At 36.8% G+C, this 20,512-nt stretch overlaps 1 protein-coding gene across 2 annotated transcripts in view; it reads right to left on the minus strand.

Moving 5' to 3' along the window:
* The window catches only part of LOC139958830 (uncharacterized), a 54,744-nt gene that overhangs the window by 13,990 nt on the left and 20,242 nt on the right, over positions 1 to 20,512 (minus strand). For both annotated transcript variants that reach the window (XM_071956205.1, XM_071956206.1), the window contains 11 exons: positions 19,119 to 19,250; positions 16,988 to 17,124; positions 13,537 to 13,632; positions 12,343 to 12,637; positions 11,247 to 11,448; positions 10,720 to 10,787; positions 7,509 to 8,096; positions 4,668 to 4,937; positions 2,811 to 2,923; positions 2,119 to 2,332; positions 574 to 690 (listed from right to left, as the gene is read on the minus strand). In XM_071956205.1, coding sequence (XP_071812306.1) covers positions 574 to 690; positions 2,119 to 2,332; positions 2,811 to 2,923; positions 4,668 to 4,937; positions 7,509 to 8,096; positions 10,720 to 10,787; positions 11,247 to 11,448; positions 12,343 to 12,637; positions 13,537 to 13,632; positions 16,988 to 17,124; positions 19,119 to 19,250 — 2,232 coding nt within the window. The remainder of the gene's footprint in view (positions 1 to 573; positions 691 to 2,118; positions 2,333 to 2,810; positions 2,924 to 4,667; positions 4,938 to 7,508; positions 8,097 to 10,719; positions 10,788 to 11,246; positions 11,449 to 12,342; positions 12,638 to 13,536; positions 13,633 to 16,987; positions 17,125 to 19,118; positions 19,251 to 20,512) is intronic.

Below are 20,512 nucleotides of genomic sequence, written 5' to 3' on the forward strand. Positions count from 1 at the left end.
TAATGATCTGGCCAGGACTTCAAGTAATAATCTGCCCAGGACTTGAAGTAATGATCTGGCCAGGACTTGAAGTAATGATCTGGCCAGGACTTGAAGTAATGATCTGGCCAGGACTTGAAGTAATGATCTGGAAAGGACTTGAAGTAATGATCTGGCCAGGACTTGAAGTAATGATCTGGCCAGGATTTGAAGCTGCAATCCATAGACCGCAAGCCATTTAGCCATTTAACCACGACCCCTGCTCTTATAGGAGTTTGCTCACACAATAGAAATAGATATTTTCCTTGTCCTCTTCAGACTTTGAGCTCAAGATTACATTTAATGTCGTCCTCTTGTGCGTACACTGTGTACATGAAAGCTGTGCATCATATTTGTCATGATATTTATTATTTTTCTGTTTCAGGTTCACACACCCATGTATTATACTATTGAAAGAATGTTGAGAAAAACTTTTTGGAAACAGTCAAGAACATCCATGTGTTTAGTTAAAACAATACTGTTTTCACAGCTATTGTGCCATTAACTATGTTTCGAATGCAAATGATTTTGTCACGATTGATACTTTGCTCTCACCTTCACTAGTATAGATGGGACAAACTTCGACTGAATCGATCCTCTGAGCAATGTTAACATCATTAAATGTCAGCTGACCAGCTAAAGTATTGTTCACAGTCTCCTTTGCACAGAAAGCTTCAAAAGGAAAGACAAACAAGAAGGAAAATTAGAACAGAAACCGGTTCTTAAACAGTCAACACATACAGACATACTGCATGAAAATACAAAAAGGCTCGCGGCACTGATTCCAGACACAAACACACATTCCTTGAAAACAAGTGGGGATAATTTCCTAGTGCTAATACCACTCTGTAATGTCATCACATATCATGCTTTAAAACACACGTACTGACAGTACAAACAGTTCCTAACCTTTATATGATAGAAACGCAATGCATGATATTCATACTGCTCATACTGACAGTACAAGTGCTCTGAAAGCAGGACATGACAGTACAGGAAAAATAGCATCTGAAGTGGTTTTCACGATACCAGTAATTTTCTGCGCTGCAGCGAGATTTCTGGTGACACAACAGGGCGTATAGCTCAGAAAAGAGTAATACACATGGAAACCTTATCTGTTTATGTGTAGTCCACTGTTATCACCATGATGATGATGAGAATACGGAAAAACGGCGAAACAGTTTGTAAACAATAAAGAAAGCCTTACAGTAAATTTGTGGGACACAAATTGGAAGCTTTTATGAATTATATGAAAAAAAAATTGTTAATAACTTGATGATCAAGAGTAGTAATGTGGTTTTAACAAATTAGATCAAATATCTACCAGTAATGATTGGCCATTATACAATTATATGAATTGGATATTTGGATGGTTTGGTCTGAGTGATTAAAAGTTACAATAAAATGCAAACTGTAGCTTTAGAAGAGAGTTTTATCAGTTGTTTATTTAATTGTGAATTTAATCCACCAACTGGTCAGCACATGTAAACTGGACATTGCGTTACAGAACGTTACATAACAGAACCCAAAACCATGAAGCGAGTCTAGAAAGATTTTTTTTTCAATGGGCCCAAATATAGCACGCTGTAAATTGATAGAAGTTTTCAAAAAGTACCATCCTAGAGGTCTTAATTTGCTCTCCAAATTATTCTCAGACATTTTTAAGGAACACACAAGATGACTGAATGTCCCAGTGGGTAAAATTTCATCAAAGGTTGTAGTAAAAGCAGTTCCAGAATTTTGACCAAAGATGACCATACTTGAATATCTAGCATATTTGGGGCCAATACATCATACCTTTAAGCTGACTGTGAATAATAATGCTAAATAATAATATATGTATTTATATGGCCCATTATTACATGCATGAAAGAATATCTCAAAGGACTTTACATGGGAATATAGAAAAATCTTAAATAAATAAGTACAAATACAAGGTATATACAGAGTGCTAAAAGGTATGAAGTATATAATCAAAGCAGAATCAGACAAACACCATTGTGCCCTCAGCGCATCATTCGTGCACTGTGAGTAGTGCTTGCAGTTTCAGTGCTATGACCCTTTCGATAGGCATTTATATATGTATATCTGAGTACTCACATATGCTTTGAATTGTTAGGGTCTGCAAATCGGGTTCTAAACCACTTAATTCCTGACGAAGCTGCCTCATCAGAGAATCCTTTGCCGTTTGCCTCGAGCTATTACTACTTAACGTGATTCGTGTTTCGGCAACGACGCTGCCACTTCGCAGTCTCTGAACACTAACATCGTCGAAACTTGATATTTCAGAAAAATTACTCAACCTCTCCACGTACTGCAAGTGATGAGACCAAACGATAATTATGACTATGATGCGGATAAGTATGTTGTAATTAAAGGTCTGTTTAATTACGATAACAGTTTCTTAAAATGACCTGACACATACCCCTCTTCGTTATGGACACTTTTGACAAGTAAAGTTTTAATTTATTCTTAGAAAAACAACAACAACAAAATCAACAAAGCCCAGCTACAACTAACAGTGACAACATTTAAGCACGGACTACTAAAGGATGAATGATAATATGTTATTTCTTTAACCGATGCCTCGACATTATATTATATTTTCTTCGGTGCACAGACATACCTTAAACTACATCTAGGAGCAGTGTAGTGTCATATATTTACGGAGCCTTGGCATATAGCCTATCAGCTATACTGAAGATGCAATCACCCATATAGTGGATGATATAGCATATCAAGATGAATTTGTGTTTTTGGAGCAATTTCTGAATAATAGTCGCTGCACTCACATAACTCTCAATAATGCTGCTAATGTTCATGTAGGCAAAACTGGTGGGGTCAGCTAGGTCATCGGTGTAATTCAAACCATTAAAACTCATCTCCAGAAGATAAGTGTCTCTGCCTAATTCAGGAACAACAAAAAGGGATGAGATTAGTTTATACACAAGTAATGACATATATGATGTAATGAGATGATCATAATACAACTATAATACTGGTATGTATATATTACCATGGAGATCAAGCTACTGGATGGTCGGTTATGTCACCAGAGCAAGTCTCGATATCAAATATCTTCACTCTCTGAGTCAATCAGTTATGTGTTTGAATCTGTCGTTTTAGGGATCAAGAAACCAGAAACCCAAGAGTCGTGTAAATTCCTTTAATTATTATTTTATTACTGTATTCTGATGACAAGCATGCGATCAGATCACATGCCAAAGACTCATATGAGTCGGCAAAGGATCAGAACACTAACATCTTATCATATGACGAGTCCAAAAAAAAAAAAGGATTTGAACGTTCTTGTGATCTGATTATTTGCTTCGGTTCTGTCTCCATGGTTACTGCATAGCGATACTGCATCTTAGGACTGGAATTTTATAATGATGGCAATTTTTTTGCATAAAAAGCATTGCTTTCATAGTATACTGTGCAGTTGAAGCTTGGCGTCTATAGCCAGTGCCATGCAATACAGTATATCTGAAGTTTTTTTTATAGGGGACAAACCCTACACACACATATAATTTTTATGAAATTCTCCAACTCATCATTTGTGACTTATATAACACAAAAGAAATGAGGGTGTTCTTTGGGGGGCCAGTTTTAGACTGCAGTGCAATTCGGCCCAGTTTGGTAAAAAAAAACATACAGGTTGTTTCTTAAACAAGCAATGAGTACAAATTTTAGTTTAGCTTGCTCGTAACACAAGGTTGTAATTCGTAACACAATGAGTGTCAGCTCAGTGATTAATGCCTGTGACAAGATTAATGTATGTCATCCAGTTACAGAGTTGTTGACAATTGACAATTCATAATCACGGACATTAAATATGAATCTAAGAGACTGACTACGGTCAACTTGCGGCTTTGATAAGCCAATGAGGCTTCTTCAGGAATTCCTGCTTGCAGGAGGATCTAAAACACATACAATACATACAATGTCTCTTAATTAGTTCTAAATATAGAACACAACCAAGTATTGTTGTGCTAAAAAAACCTGCTGTAAACTTTTAAGGAAATCTGAGTTGTGAGACCCTTTTGGATAACTCAGATATTGTACTACCGGTGTCTGGTAATATTTTAGCTTTTTTCTTCTTGTCCATTATCTTCAACATTTTGACCAATTAGAGTGAACGGGAGACTACACTTGGTGGGTAGTAAACAAATCATCTGATTCTGAATAATCATTCCGACAGGACATATTGACCAAAGATGTCTCTGATAAATGTTAAGTCTGCACTTTTCCCAAATGAATTATCTCTAGGACTAATTGTAATTAGGGTGGGAAGGGTTGGGGCACATTTATTGGCTGTTGTCCAGTCTAACAGGCGGGGTTCTTGAGTTAGAGTGTTTAAAGAGCAACCTGGTGCTATATATATCATCTTTGATGTTTATAAAACAGCATTATGTGCAGTTTTATTCTTCTTCTTTTTTGGGGGGGGGGGGGGTTACAATCTGAACAAAAATTGAGGTGGACCTGGTCTGCAATCTTATTGATTGGATACCATGAAGGTAAGAAAAATGTTTCTCTTTTATAAATAATTCACCCCATAACTTTATTTGGAAGTATTTCTGACAATATATAGTCATATGGTGTATGAGTATAACAAATTGAAGGCACAAAATAAACTGAATTTAGTTCACCTGACAACAAGACAACAACGGGTTGACTCTCTGCTGATGAATCCTCAAAACCGATACCTCCTTCAGCTCTACAGTAGTAAAGTCCTTGATCCTTTACCTCCAGGTTCACAAAACTCAAGATGTTGCCTCTGATGGTTGTCTCTACCTCCCCATACCATTCCTTCTTGAACCATGCGATACCCACAGAATGGTCTGCTTTACAGCTGGTGTCCAAGGAACCGCCAGTCTTCATTTCCAACACAGGGTCAGGTTGAAGAGTGATGACTGGTTCTGAATCAAAGCGAAGAGAGCGAAGAGAAAACAATACTTGATGTCACCAGCAGGCCAACTCACCAGAACAGACTTTTAAATTTAGTGTATTAACTTTAACATTTGGGTGCGCACCTCACAACTGTAAGTTATTTTATTTAATTCTTTGACTGGGCCCAGATAAGCTGTATATTGTTTGTTATTCATAATTATAATTTATTTTGATCCAATCCAGTTGAGTTTACATACTTATGTGTCTTGCTCTGTGTTTGGTCATCACACCAAACCCAGAGTTCTCTGATCAAGAGCAAACATTTATTTTCAGTGGCTAACACCCTTACATATACGCACGATGAACATGTACCAATGTTACCTTTATGTACAAATACATGTCATTTGAGGTCAAATTACTAAACATTGTTGGATCTACATGAAACTTGGTAACATTCATCATAGTGCCCTTGGGCTCTTGTTTATAAATCTTATATAGTAGCAATACCATGTATTTTGTTCTACCATTTAATTGTTCCTTAGTAAATAAGAGAGAATTGAAAATATTCCATGCACTTTTTTATCTACCTATTTCAATCTTTCAGGGAAGTTATTTTGTTCTAAATTTCAAAGTAAATATTGAAAAAAACTTATAATTCAGAGAGAATTGAAAATATTCCAAGCATGTTTTTATATTAATTTTGTTTTCATCCAGTAATTAATGCACAATTATACCAACTGGATATCATGCGTGCATGCATGCATGCAAAAGTTTGTCAAGCATAGCACGTTTTTAAAATGCATGCGTGAAAATTCAGCGTGCAAATTTGCATGCATGCAAACGTTTGTCAAGCAGAACGCGTTTTTAAGATGCATGCGTGAAAACGTTCCAATTGAACACAATTTGCATGTTCCCCACACGCATGATGTAAATTCTATGCACGCGTTTTTTATCTCCCTGCATGCGTACCCGGAGCGTGCAATATAATCCCCCTGCATGCATGCCCAGAGCGTGCAATTTCATCATTTACATGCATGCAACAGTAATTGCATGCATGAAAACGTTCCAAAAGAGCGTAATTTGCACATTCCCCACACGCTCTCTGAGCACATACCGCAAATGCACGCATGCAAAAGAAGGAAATATTTGTACGAGGGTACTGAGCTATTCTCGTTTCAAGATATCCAACTTAAATTTCTGGAAAACTCCTTTAAGGCTAAATTGTTGATGCATTTGTCATATGTAAGTTATCCACTGCAGTGCAGGCCTTAAATGTTTATATTAAAGGCATTGAAGACTGGCCACAAACCGTGTGACGCCCTCTGAAAATATTTAACTATTTGTTGCTTGCTAGTGAAGTTTTCTTCTTGTCCCTACAAAATGCAGACAGTAATGAAACATGAAACCTTGTTATCTTTTATCTGGACCTGAGATGTCCATCGCTGCTATGTACTCTGTGTTGTGGGTATTGACCGTAGCTGCATGTTTTGACTGTACACTAGTGTCTAATTACCGACGGTAACAAGCTGAGTGTGTATTTTCTGGGATCGATGGCGGTGTCTAACACTTCTGTTACACCTCATTCGAAACTAGGTCAGATTACGGGCATTAGACGTTTCTTTGTGAGAAATTAAGTCTTAACTGCCTTTAATCCAGTGTTAGAATTCTAACAAATTATAATAAACTCAACCGAAACATGATTTTTTTACTTCAAACGAACGACAGAACACCCTTGGGTGCCTTTCCATGCACACTCATATTTCCTTGACAAATTTTTATTGTATTGTAAACATATCTTAATACTTGAGGCTGCAAAAAGTGTTACATGTTTTCCTATTGCATTTATATAGCTTTGCATCTGAGAGACTGCAAACCTAATGCATGGTCTGTGTATTAGACTATTAAAGTAAAGTCTTCCCAATTTAATTGATATGAACTTCATTTCTGTTTATAGGGACATTTCTTCAAACTGAAACACAAAACTCGACTGACAGCAGGCAGCACTTAAATTTAAAAAAAAATTTTTTTGTGGGAAACGATAACGCTCCCCAAACAGATAGAAAAAACAAAGGCTCCCGAAACGGCTCCCAGAAAACATTGGCAAAGGCTCCCGAAACGGCTTTCAAATGTGGCTCCCAAATGGGGTTCCCAACTGCAGCTCCCAGGAGGGGGGTGGGGAAGTAGCACGATATATACTACTTCTCATATGGGCGACCATTATCCAACTTTCTAGCATTTCTTTTTGGAGGGGGGAGGGGAGGGGGAGGGGAGGGGGCAACATATTGTGATGACCTTATATCATTCATCCATACAGTAATATAGTTACATAACATTTTTCAGACTTTTACAATGATGGAGTTTCCCTATAGTTTGTCAAAAAAGTTTTTCAATTATCAAAACCAAAAGAGCTATGAAAATCTGTTCTTTGTTTTTTTTGGGGGTAAGGTACAAATTCATGCTTCCAAGTAATGTACAGGGTCCTAATATTTTATGATAAGCTCAACATAGAAGAAGTCTTCAAAAGGAAAAATCTCACCATAATGGAAGTATTAAATGCTGTGGGTACAATTCCTGGAACATTGTCAATGAGTTTTCCATACCTGCCAATGTAATACCCGTGCATAACGTCTGGAAAGATTCCACCAAAGACCTCCTTCCTTCAAGTTCTGGTAGATATTGCCCACTGAAGCAAACGTTGGCTAATGCTTCTGCCAAATCCTTTGAATCGCAAGCTACTAGATCACAAGGAATTCCAGACAGATCGATAATAAAAAGTAAAAAATTAATAAAAGAAATTGGGTCAATCGAATTCGAATAAACGGCAGATATGAAAATGTTTAGCCGAGTTTGATTTGACACTCTCAACGGGGGATCAATTGGCAGTTCGAGGGGCAGACGTCCACCCTGTAGGACAGTCCGTTTGTAAACCTTACTATATAGTAAATTTCCAAAACCCCTCTTTTGACGTAGTAGAGAATCATCGGCAACGTCTAAAGTACTTATCTTCATGGTCAGGTCAACAATTGCTTCAGGCCCGAATAGGACTATATGCACGGTTACCATGGATATGAGACCATCCAAAGACACCTCAACATCAGATGTCCCTCGTTCAGTGAAAAAGTCGTGCATCATCAAACATTCCCTGGAGTTCACCCTGTCCATCAGATCCGTTTCGCAGTCTTGAAAATCTGAAAGACATCATCAAGACGAGTGCAACTTTCCTTTTTTTTTTATATGAACTTTTAAATAATGCTATCAATTCACTTGATCACAACTGATCATGAAAACATTTGAAGTTCAAAAAACAAAAAGCATCATCGGCAAATTACTTGCTTGTTATTGAAAATTATAATGGTACAAAAACATCTGTGCATCAGATCCGTTTCGCAGTCTTGAAAATCTGAAAGACATCATCAAGACGAGTGCAACGTTCCTTTTTTTTTTTATATGAACTTTTAAATAATGCTATCAATTCACTTGATCACAACTGATCATGAAAACATTTGAAGTTCAAAAAACAAAAAGCATCATCGGCAAATTACTTGCTTGTTATTGAAAATTATAATGGTACAAAAACATCTGTGCATCAGATCCGTTTTGCAGTCTTGAAAATCTGAAAGACATCATCAAGACGAGTGCAACTTTCATTTTTTTTTTATATGAACTTTTAAATAATGCTATCAATTCACTTGATCACAACTGATCATGAAAACATTTGAAGTTCAAAAAACAAAAAGCATCATCGGCAAATTACTTGCTTGTTATTGAAAATTATAATGGTACAAAAACATCTGTGCATCAGATCCGTTTCGCAGTCTTGAAAATCTGAAAGACATCATCAAGACGAGTGCAACTTTCCTTCTTTTTTTTTATATGAACTTTTAAATAATGCTATCAATTCACTTGATCACAACTGATCATGAAAACATTTGAAGTTCAAAAAACAAAAAGCATCATCGGCAAATTACTTGCTTGTTATTGAAAATTATAATGGTACAAAAACATCTGTGCATCAGATCCGTTTCGCAGTCTTGAAAATCTGAAAGACATCATCAAGACGAGTGCAACTTTCATTTTTTTTTTTATATGAACTTTTAAATAATGCTATCAATTCACTTGATCACAACTGATCATGAAAACATTTGAAGTTCAAAAGACAAAAAGCATCATCGGCAAATTACTTGCTTGTTATTGAAAATTATAATGGTACAAAAACATCTGTGCATCAGATCCGTTTCGCAGTCTTGAAAATCTGAAAGACATCATCAAGACGAGTGCAACTTTCCTTTTTTTTTTTTATATGAACTTTTAAATAATGCTATCAATTCACTTGATCACAACTGATCATGAAAACATTTGAAGTTCAAAAAACAAAAAGCATCATCGGCAAATTACTTGCTTGTTATTGAAAATTATAATGGTACAAAAACATCTGTGCATCAGATCCGTTTCGCAGTCTTGAAAATCTGAAAGACATCATCAAGACGAGTGCAACGTTCCTTTTTTTTTATATGAACTTTTAAATAATGCTATCAATTCACTTGATCACAACTGATCATGAAAACATTTGAAGTTCAAAAAACAAAAAGCATCATCGGCAAATTACTTGCTTGTTATTGAAAATTATAATGGTACAAAAACATCTGTGCATCAGATCCGTTTCGCAGTCTTGAAAATCTGAAAGACATCATCAAGACGAGTGCAACTTTCCTTTTTTTTTTTTAAATGAACTTTTAAATAATGCTATCAATTCACTTGATCACAACTGATCATGAAAACATTTGAAGTTCAAAAAACAAAAAGCATCATCGGCAAATTACTTGCTTGTTATTGAAAATTATAATGGTACAAAAACGTTTACTAGCTTGAAAACAGGTAAAAATTCAGAAAATGAAATATGTTTTCCAGCTCTCAAGTTTTTAGTTTTTATTAGACAGTATATCAATTGGAAACTTCTAGGTCCAAATTTGAGTCCTCAGCTAATTGCATGATTGGTTCACTCATTACATGATCAGTATAGCTACACAGTAAATTAAATGTCATATAGTGTAAAACATGAGCTGTTGGTTCTTAGTTAGTTCTTGGTTAGTTTTGTTAGAAAAATGTTTTGCTATAAGTAACCATGGAAACATTAAGCCTTTGCTGTCAATTAGTTAAGATCTCCTTGGATAAAATGATGTAGCAATTTTCAACAAAATGATTAATTGTTCAGTTAAAACATTACCAACATTTTTCCAACAAAATGGTTAATTGTTCAGTTAAAATATACCAATTTGCAACAAAATGCAAGACAATGCTTCAAATCTGATGAGTGCAAAAATTCAGCATGGTGATGCAAACATGACAATATAATTATCAAATGTCATCAACTTAACTGTTTTCAGCACAATGATAAAATTGATCACTTAAAGATCTTGTCCATGCAACATCAGTTATGAAACAAAATAGTTCATTACGCTTGCAATATCAACACTTGAACACTTTGCAGCAAAATAATGAACTAAATCAATCATTACAGAGAGAAGATCTTCACATTTTGACAGCATCTTCCAATCTTCCGACCGTTCCATAAGTACCACATCATAAAAACAATAAAATATGGAATTATGGGTTCAAAAAATATATTTTTGACACCATTGAAACTTATGAACAATTTTAAGTTTATAGAATACCTTGAAAATAGATATTTTAAAACTATATATAAGCAATACTGGCCAATATGGCCAATTTAGCATATCTAACAAGTTTTGTGGTGGTATACCACTTTCTAACATTCCTTTCCTCAGTTTTGTATATATCACATCTGCTTACCAAATCTAGTGATTCTGATTGTTTCCTCATGGACCGAGTTACCATCACTGACCGCTCTGCAGCTCACTCTTTATGAACACAGAGAACAAAAAGAGGTATATTTCACATACTTTGTGTGATACTTAGGAAGTATATATCTGTGAATAAAGTTAATTATCTCTACAGTGGTGCAATAGAATTGATTAGGTCCTGCAAATCCTTGCTGCAGATTGAAGCTAGCAGCTATATAGCCCCCTTAGCAACTTGTATAGTTTTGACATGGTACTTATAAACAAACAGCAATGCGGGCATGTTAATTATGACACATCTTTAATTTCTTCCCGCCAACATATCATTGACCCTCATGATGACTGCATCATAATCAGTTGACACAGTCATAAACTAGTGCAAACTCACATGCCCCTTTGCAATTAAGCATATAATTAAGATTGGTATATATTAACGGTTTGAGTATTTGGATAAATGTGGATTATATGATACAAATACATAGCATATATCTGAGAAATAATGAAGTGAAAAAGTCCTACTCTTGAAACGATTCATTTTCATCCAAGTGCAGGTTTATGAAAGATATTGATCTGCTCGGCATCCTGCTGAACGGTTGTTTATTTCCGTCTAGCCAAACTATGAACGGAGTTGGCAGACCTTCTGCTTGGCAGAGGGCAGTGTAGACATAGGCAGAGGACAACAAGGATGCATTTGGGGAGATGTACGTGATTTTTGGTGGCACTGTGGTCAGCACATGTACAGAATAAAAGAAAATCAATCTTCATCGATCACGCATATGCAGCATGTACTCAGAAGGTGAGTTTGTGGGTTTCAAAATGAATAAATCAGTTGGCATGTTACATCATAATTAGAAGGGGGGAAAAAACTGTATAAGTAAAGTAAAGTAAAATTTATTGATATCAATCATAAAATGAAGACATAATAAACTTTACTTTACTTTACTTTACTTTACTTTAATATGGCCAATTGAGCATATCTAACAAGTTTTGTGGTGGTACCACTTTCTAACATTCCTTTTGTTTTAAAATGTTTTGAAGCCTAGGTACAATATTGTTTATAGTCTAATATTTATTGTTCTGAGTTTACAGTTCTAATTCTGACAGAAGATGCTTCTACCTCACTGTGCAACAGTCTCATCCAGTAGTCTGCATGCTTTATGCCCTTTTAATTTTTCCCTAATTTCAGGGCAACCTGAGCTAATGAACCTACCAGATTACACTTCCGAAACCGTTTCCCCCCTATCACTTCTTGTGGTTAGCGGCAGCCCAAGATATATTCCACTCACCCCTAATGATCTACAGGTATGTAAATGCTTGAAAGTACTTGAACTTGAAAGTACTTCCAAGTAATTTCACTTGATCTCTCCCCTAATTTAGTGTGGAATAAAGTTACAGGCTTGCGCATGGTCAATACAGTGCTCACGGCTCAGGTTGCGATATTAAGGCAGTTTAGTTGGTGGTAGCTTATCCATAAGAGATTGAAGAGAAAAGCTGTATGGATCGAGAGAGTGTTTATAAGACGTCATACACAGTTATGGTAAACGATTTCTAATCAACAGAGAAATTAAAAGTCAAGCAATCTGAAATGAAAATATGAATTCACAGATTCACTCACCGAAGCAATTCTCATAACCATTAAACAGAAAGTCATAGAAGTCCCTGACGATACAATTGTCCAGAAAAATGTCCGATATTCTCATATCAGCCAACCTGTTGATGCAATCCTGACTTTCTTTGCAGGATGTGAAAAATTGAATCCCAGTCAATTGTGGGAAAAAATTCCCTTGTTGGACAAAAGGCTGTCTGAAGTAGTTCGGGGTAAACTCTCTTGTGATGTTCACACAGTCAACGGGAGATATGGCAAGAGGGATCTTCAATGGTACCGTACTGTAAACATTATCACTTTCGAACTATATGAGCAGAGAAAAAACCACATGGTGTTGTTTATACGTACTGTGAATCACACGACTAACCTGTAATACATATACTGTAGCCCATTAAAACTAAGGAAACAGGAGTATAAATATACTGTTTGATAGTTTGTATTGTCTTAATTAATTGAAGGACTAAAAACTACCGCACAGCCCCCCCCCCCCCTCCCCGCCACCAACAGAGAATAAAAAGAACAAACTTTTCACTGCTCAGTTTACAAGTTTGCTGTGTGTGTGTAAAAGTAAGCTGGCCTGACGTTTCGGTCCTAGCATGCAGGATCTTCTTCAGAGGCTATAAAGCAAGTTTCTTCTTCAGAGGCTAAAAAGCAAGTTTCGTCTTCAGAGGCTAAACAGCAAGTTTGCTGTGTGAAAGTTTTTGGGTGATCCATTCTCTACAATCAATACTGGAAGGAAATCATCTGACATCCAATAAAGAAGGTTTAATACTGACACGTGACAAAGTTCACCAATAATAGTTCGAGAAACTGGTTCAGGTTCGTACCAATTAAAAATCTGACATTTGTAGATTCCAATCAGATATCTAGAATCAGAATGGCCAAGGAGATCCCTGTCATGTTGCGTGATAATCGACAGATATCTGTTCCTCGTACATGTGATGATTTTGTCCAATGAAAGCCCAAGAAACGGATATAAATGCCAATAAACAATTTTCCACTTGATGTGACATAATCTACTGTTTATGCCAGATACATTAATAAATTAAAACATTAAAGATAAACATCGTCCTGATAATCCTGCAGCTCGGATATGACCAGAATGTCCTATAGCTTATTGTTGCGGACATTTTTTTTTTTGGAGCAAATGTTTTGCATAAGTCAATCTTATTTCAAAGACGGAGAAAATGCGGGGACACTTACATATCCAGACCAGTAGAGCACAACGGTTGATGATGGAGTTGTGATGTTGAAACGAATGAGTCCTCCGAAGATGCTATCATCTAAGAGAAAGTGAAGCTGTGGTAAAATGATGCAAAAAAAGACAGCTATTATTATGAGAGCATTGTGGTCAGGTGGTTATAAGGCAGTGGACTTTGCAGATTCAAGTTCTGGCTAGATTATTACCTTGTGTCCTTGGGTAAGGCACCTTTCACAAGAATTTTACTGCCATGTACCCCACAGCATTTGTTCCTCTCTTAGACATTTAGTAATCTATGCGACGACTGTTTTGAGAGGCAGTATATGATCAGACTTGAGCAATTCTATTTTGACATCACAGAGACCCACGTATTTAATATGTAATCTTTCTCCTGCAAATAATTTAAATACCTGCTGAATGATTTTTTTTAATTGAATATAGTGGCATTGCTTTTGGTAGCAATACAGCTTTTATGAAAATTATGAGAGAATTATGAGAGAATTACATGAGATTTCATCCACTATATAAGTGACAATATGACATAACATACTGCAAAATGAAAGAACCAATTGACATAAGCTGCAAACCGTAGCATCCCCATAACCGAACACGATTTTTCTTAGTTTGTGGAAAAGACGTTTTCTTAATAATATTCTCAAGAGCACAAATTAATCATATTTATAGAGATGAAAATAATGGATGGGTTTGGTTATCATTTAAATATAACAAAATAAAGGCAACAAGAAAACTGTTTAGTGCATTTTAAACGGTGACTTGAGCCCCACATTATTAATATTTGCCATGTTAAATTTCATTTATACAAAATCATGTTAATCAATATGTGCAGTTAATTATTTCTTTAAGTTTTTAAGAATTGACCTCAAGGGTGATCACTCTCTGTACTAAATATTCTTTCAAGGTTTACCACCAAAACCCGTAATTCACACAGCTTTCGCACAAAATTACCGTGAAAAATTGCAAACTGACAAGAAAAGTACAACAATGGTCTATAAAGGCTTCCCCATATAAGAACTGAACAATGAATGGTAAGGTGATATGCATTTGTGTGCAGGGCTCTCTGTTTTAAAATATGTGGCAGTTCAATGGATCAAGGATCAGCACTGCCTAGTGCAGGCTGGTAACCCAATATGTGGCATTTCAATGGATCAAAGGTCAGCACTGTCTAGTGCAGGCTGGTAACCCAATATGTGGCATTGCAATGGATCAAGGTCAGCACTGTCTAGTGCAGTCTGGTAACCCAATATGTGGCATTTCAATGGATCAAGGTCAGCACTGTCTAGTGCAGGCTGGTAACCCAATATGTGGCATTTCAATGGATCAAGGTCAGCACTGTCTAGGGCAGGCTGGTAACCCAATATGTGGCATTTCAATGGATCAAAGGTCAGCACTGTCTAGTGCAGGCTGGTAACCCAATATGTGGCATTGCAATGGATCAAGGTCAGCACTGTCTAGTGCAGTCTGGTAACCCAATATGTGGCATTTCAATGGATCAAAGGTCAGCACTGTCTAGTGCAGGCTGGTAACCCAATATGTGGCATTTCAATGGCTCAAGGTCAGCACTGTCTAGTGCAGGCTGGTAACCCAATATGTGGCATTTCAATGGATCAAGGTCAGCACTGTCTAGTGCAGACTGGTAACCCAATATGTGGCATTTCAATGGATCAAAGGGAGCACTGTCTAGTGCAGGCTGGTAACCCAATATGTGGCATTTCAATGGATCAAGGTCAGCACTGCCTAGTGCAGGCTGGTAACCCAATATGTGGCATTTCAATGGTTCAAGGTCAGCACTGCCTAGTGCAGGCTGATAACCCAATATGTGGCATTTCAATGGATCAAGGATCAGCACTGCCTAGTGCAGGCTGGTAACCCAATATGTGGCATTTCAATGGATCAAAGGTCAGCACTGTCTAGGGCAGGCTGGTAACCCAATATGTGGCATTTCAATGGATCAAGGTCAGCACTGTCTAGTGCAGTCTGGTAACCCAATATGTGGCATTTCAATGGATCAAGGTCAGCACTGTCTAGTGCAGGCTGGTAACCCAATATGTGGCATTTCAATGGATCAAGGTCAGCACTGTCTAGGGCAGGCTGGTAACCCAATATGTGGCATTTCAATGGATCAAAGGTCAGCACTGTCTAGTGCAGGCTGATAACCCAATATGTGGCATTGCAATGGATCAGGTCAGCACTGTCTAGTGCAGTCTGGTAACCCAATATGTGGCATTTCAATGGATCAAAGGTCAGCACTGTCTAGTGCAGGCTGGTAACCCAATATGTGGCATTTCAATGGATCAAGGTCAGCACTGTCTAGTGCAGGCTGGTAACCCAATATGTGGCATTTCAATGGATCAAGGTCAGCACTGTCTAGTGCAGACTGGTAACCCAATATGTGGCATTTCAATGGATCAAAGGGAGCACTGTCTAGTGCAGGCTGGTAACCCAATATGTGGCATTTCAATGGATCAAGGTCAGCACTGCCTAGTGCAGGCTGGTAACCCAATATGTGGCATTTCAATGGTTCAAGGTCAGCACTGCCTAGTGCAGGCTGATAACCCAATATGTGGCATTTCAATGGATCAAGGATCAGCACTGCCTAGTGCAGGCTGGTAACCCAATATGTGGCATTTCAATGGATCAAAGGTCAGCACTGTCTAGGGCAGGCTGGTAACCCAATATGTGGCATTTCAATGGATCAAAGGGAGCACTGTCTAGTGCAGGCTGGTAACCCAATATGTGGCATTTCAATGGATCAAGGTCAGCACTGCCTAGTGCAGGCTGGTAACCCAATATATGGCATTTTAATTGTTCAAGGTCAGCACTGTCTAGCGCAGGCTGGTAACCCAATATGTGGCATTTCAATGGTTCAAGGTCAGCACTGCCTAGTGCAGGCTGATAACCCAATATGTGGCATTTCAATGGATCAAGGTCAGCACTGCCTAGTGCAGGCTGGTAACCCAATATGTGGCATTTCAATGGATCAAAGGTCAGCACTGTCTAGGGCAGGCTGGTAACCCAATATGTGGCATTTCAATGGATCAAAGGTCAGCAATGTCTAGTGCAGGCTGGTAACCCAATATGTGGCATTTCAATGGATCAAGGATCAGCACTGTCTAGCGCAGGCTGGTAACCCAATATGTGGCATTTCAATGGTTCAAGGTCAGCACTGTCTAGTGCAGGCTGGTAACCAGTGCTTGTATTTCTTTCTTTTTCCTTTTTTTTAGTGGGGGTCTTTATTTTATGGGGGGGGGGGCACAAATGTTGCGTGTATCTTCTGCTTGGGAGAGGTCTTATGGGTATTTTGGGGCCAAAATAGAAACAAATCCTTATTAACTATCATGTTCAAAGACAGTTCTATTAAAGGTGTCATACCGGTTCACTAGAAATTGAAAAAGTTGCATAAGATCACAATTTAGAAAACAATTGAAAACCTACCTCGGTAATATAAACCGTGTCAAATACTGGCTCAGAGAACAACAGCTTTGAAGTCGATTTGTTGAAGGTTGCATTCAACTGATGAAAGCAGGGATAATCACCATTATATGACGAGGCACCAAAATAAGGGGGACACTCTACAGAAGAGAAGAACGTAGGCTACATTAATTAACTTAGATAGGAGGTAATATATTTCAGCAGGAATGCCTGTAGTCAACCTTGACTGTATGAAAGAAATATGACAAAGATGTAAATAGTAATTAAAACCATGATTTTCTGCCCAGACTATGTTTAAATAATAAATGACAAAAAGAGACTGGATGATATATATATATATATATATATATATATATATATATATATATATATATATATATATATATATTTATATATATGTGAGGGAAGGTGGCGAAATCCATATTCATGAACTCTCCCCTTAGCAACTACTGTAGTTTGACCTGTGACCCAACGATTTGCCTGTATCTACGTGCGTAGCACAGTGGACTGTATTGTTTATCTGTACTGTCACTCACTAGAACAGTGGCTTGTATTGTTTTGGTGTACAGCATCCCTTCCGTTCTAGCTATCGTCAGCGTTGTTTCTGCACACACGCCGTCAAACTACTGAAGCAATATCACCTTATCAAGTAATCAACTATTTCTATATATCTATTTTAAAGTTTTATCTATCACATTCGGGATGTGAGAAGCTGTAAAGGTGAATATAAATATTCACTTTGATCACCCAATATCAATTTTAAGTTAAGAAGTGGTTCATTCACGTGAAATATAGCCAAATTGTTGTCCTCACGTGTGCTTGTTAGTCAAGTATTGGCAATGTTACTTTCCTTGTTGCATACTCACTGTGTAATAGTCCTGTAGGCTAATCGTAAACGATCGCTTACGAAGAGTGTACGTATTATGTCTAATTATACTTAAATGATTGTTTTCTAAATCACACTCAATTTATTTAGTACATGCTGCAAATGTTACGTTTATAATACCGTATTTACGCTATTTCTTGTAGCCTAGGTCTAAAGTATATACAGTGTGAGTCTGTTTGTAAATGCCTTACACTGTGTATGTGGTAATAACGTGCTAGGTCGTTGTGTAAGAGCGCCACCTATTAAGATGGCGGCCCCCATGTCTCGTTAGATTTATGTACATTATATATTATATTCAAGATGGCTGCGCCCATGTACCGTTAAGTGTATAGGTTCACCATATACATATTGTGCTGAATATTGTATCCTAAATAATGCAACGATGTCATAGTATGTCCTATATGAATATCTCGGAGGTTATTTAGCTGCATTTTTCAGTTAAGGTTAGCATGCCGTACCTCAAAGTAAATTAACTTGCAGTTTATGGTCATGAGTTTTAGTTTATGAATCGTTGTATCAGTCGAGGGTGAATCGAAATGGATAGGTACGATGTCATATTAAATTGTGTTAATTTGTTTTTAGAATGCAATTGTGGTTGTTTAGAGGCAGACGTGCCATAACTTAAATGTTACCTCCACTACTTGTTTAATCCTAAAGTGTTATTTTATGAATCGTTTAAGGTTTGATGCATGAGTTAAATACCTGTGTCATGGCCATTTATTATTCATGTTGTTTCATAGACCTATATATTATGCAAGGAGGTATTTTGTCGTATTAACCGTTGATTACTGAGGTTTCATTTATGGATTTATACTTATGATTTCTTTTCATATTTTTATTAACAGTTTCAGAGCTTTACACATCCGTCCGGTGGGTTGTACCACCGTCCTCTATTTATCCTCTTCTATATCTTACTGGCTCATACACCCAGTAAAGGCTAATTCAAACCCCTAATAAATTGGAGCAGAACTATCCGTCTGTTTTTGATTCTTCTTTAGTGAATGCTCTCGTACGGCATCACATATATATATATATATATATATATATATATATAGGTAATCTATGAATAGTTACGCTGCCTTCATTACCCAGTTAACTCTACAGCTGCCATGGGAACTCAAAGTGATCCAAAGCTGAATTAAATACAACAGAAACTTGAATTGATACTTTTTGAAAGACAATTGGTAGCAGGAAGTGGGGAAGGGTAATTGTATATGATCTTTGAATTAATTAATTTTGATTACTTACCTAAGTCTAGATTACACATGGAGAATTCATCATCCATATTTCCACAGTCATTGTAACCATCACACAAAGCACTGGAAGGGACACAAAGCCCAGAAGTACAAGCAAATTCATCATCAGAGCAATCTGGTTTCACTAAAAAGAAAGAACCCCAAAAATAGATATATATATATATATGAATTGTAGAATATGAGACTTCAACAAGCACAGTAAGAAATTATACAAAGCTGTATGTTCCAATGGATTTTATCATACAGCTTTGTATAATTTCTTACTGTGCTTGTTGTGACAGTAAAAAAGTGTCTTAAAATGGTAGTGAAAACATTAGGTCGACACTGAAATGTCGACCTAAGGTACACTGTTGACCTAAGGTACACTTTTTTACCATAAACTGTCGACCTAAGGTACATATTATGCTTATATATATATATATATATGTCGACCTAAGGTACATATTATGCTTATATATATATATATATAAGTGTCGACATTTCAGTGTCGACCTAAGGTACACTGTTGACCTAAGGTACACTTTTTTACCATAAACTGTCGACCTAAGGTACATATTATGCTTATATATATATATATATATATATATGTACATATATATATATATAAAATATAAAAGAAAAACAAGCGAATATTTTAACAACGGCATACTGCTATATTTCGGAGTGGTCACCATTACATCGTCAGGCAATTGTAAAAGTCAAATTACGTCTAATGTATTTTGACTTTAAATGGTTACCCTAGGAAGTTGTTGCACGAAATGGAAAACTATACTTATTAATTAAGAAAACAACTGGGCATGGGTCCTGTAATTAAATTAGATCATGGGGAGACCCAATTAAATACTGTTTATGTTAAATTACCATATTGTGGCCCCAGCAGTGATAAACTCGCTAAGACTTTAGGTAGTTACATTAAGGGGTTGTATAATGATAATATACATATCAAAATAATTGTTCTGTAAAAGAAAATCTCTGCTCTGTTCAATTTCAAGGATGCCTATAAGTTAGATTATGCCAACAATGTTGTTTATAGGATTAACTGTCCAGACTGTGATTCCTTTTATGTCAGAGAAACCAATAGACGGCTTAAGGATAGGTTCAACGAACATCTGATGAGCTCCTTTGGTGGTCAGAAAGGTGCTATTAACCTTCATTATACTGCGCATAAACATCATCTACCTACTTTTGTTGACCATTGTGCCACTATTGGTAATGAACCCCAGTGGTTCAGGAGGAAGATTATAGAGAGTCTCCTAATAAAAGACTAAAATGCTGACCTAAATAGAAATGTAGCGAGCTACGGGTTGGAGCTATTCTAATCCCTATTTACTTTTTATTGCTGGTTCTATTCATCCCTAAGTTAAAAATATTCACTAACAAATTTGC

The sequence above is a fragment of the Apostichopus japonicus genome, chromosome 18 (assembly GCF_037975245.1).
Source record: "Apostichopus japonicus isolate 1M-3 chromosome 18, ASM3797524v1, whole genome shotgun sequence".
Classification (NCBI taxonomy): Eukaryota; Metazoa; Echinodermata; class Holothuroidea; order Aspidochirotida; family Stichopodidae; genus Apostichopus; species Apostichopus japonicus.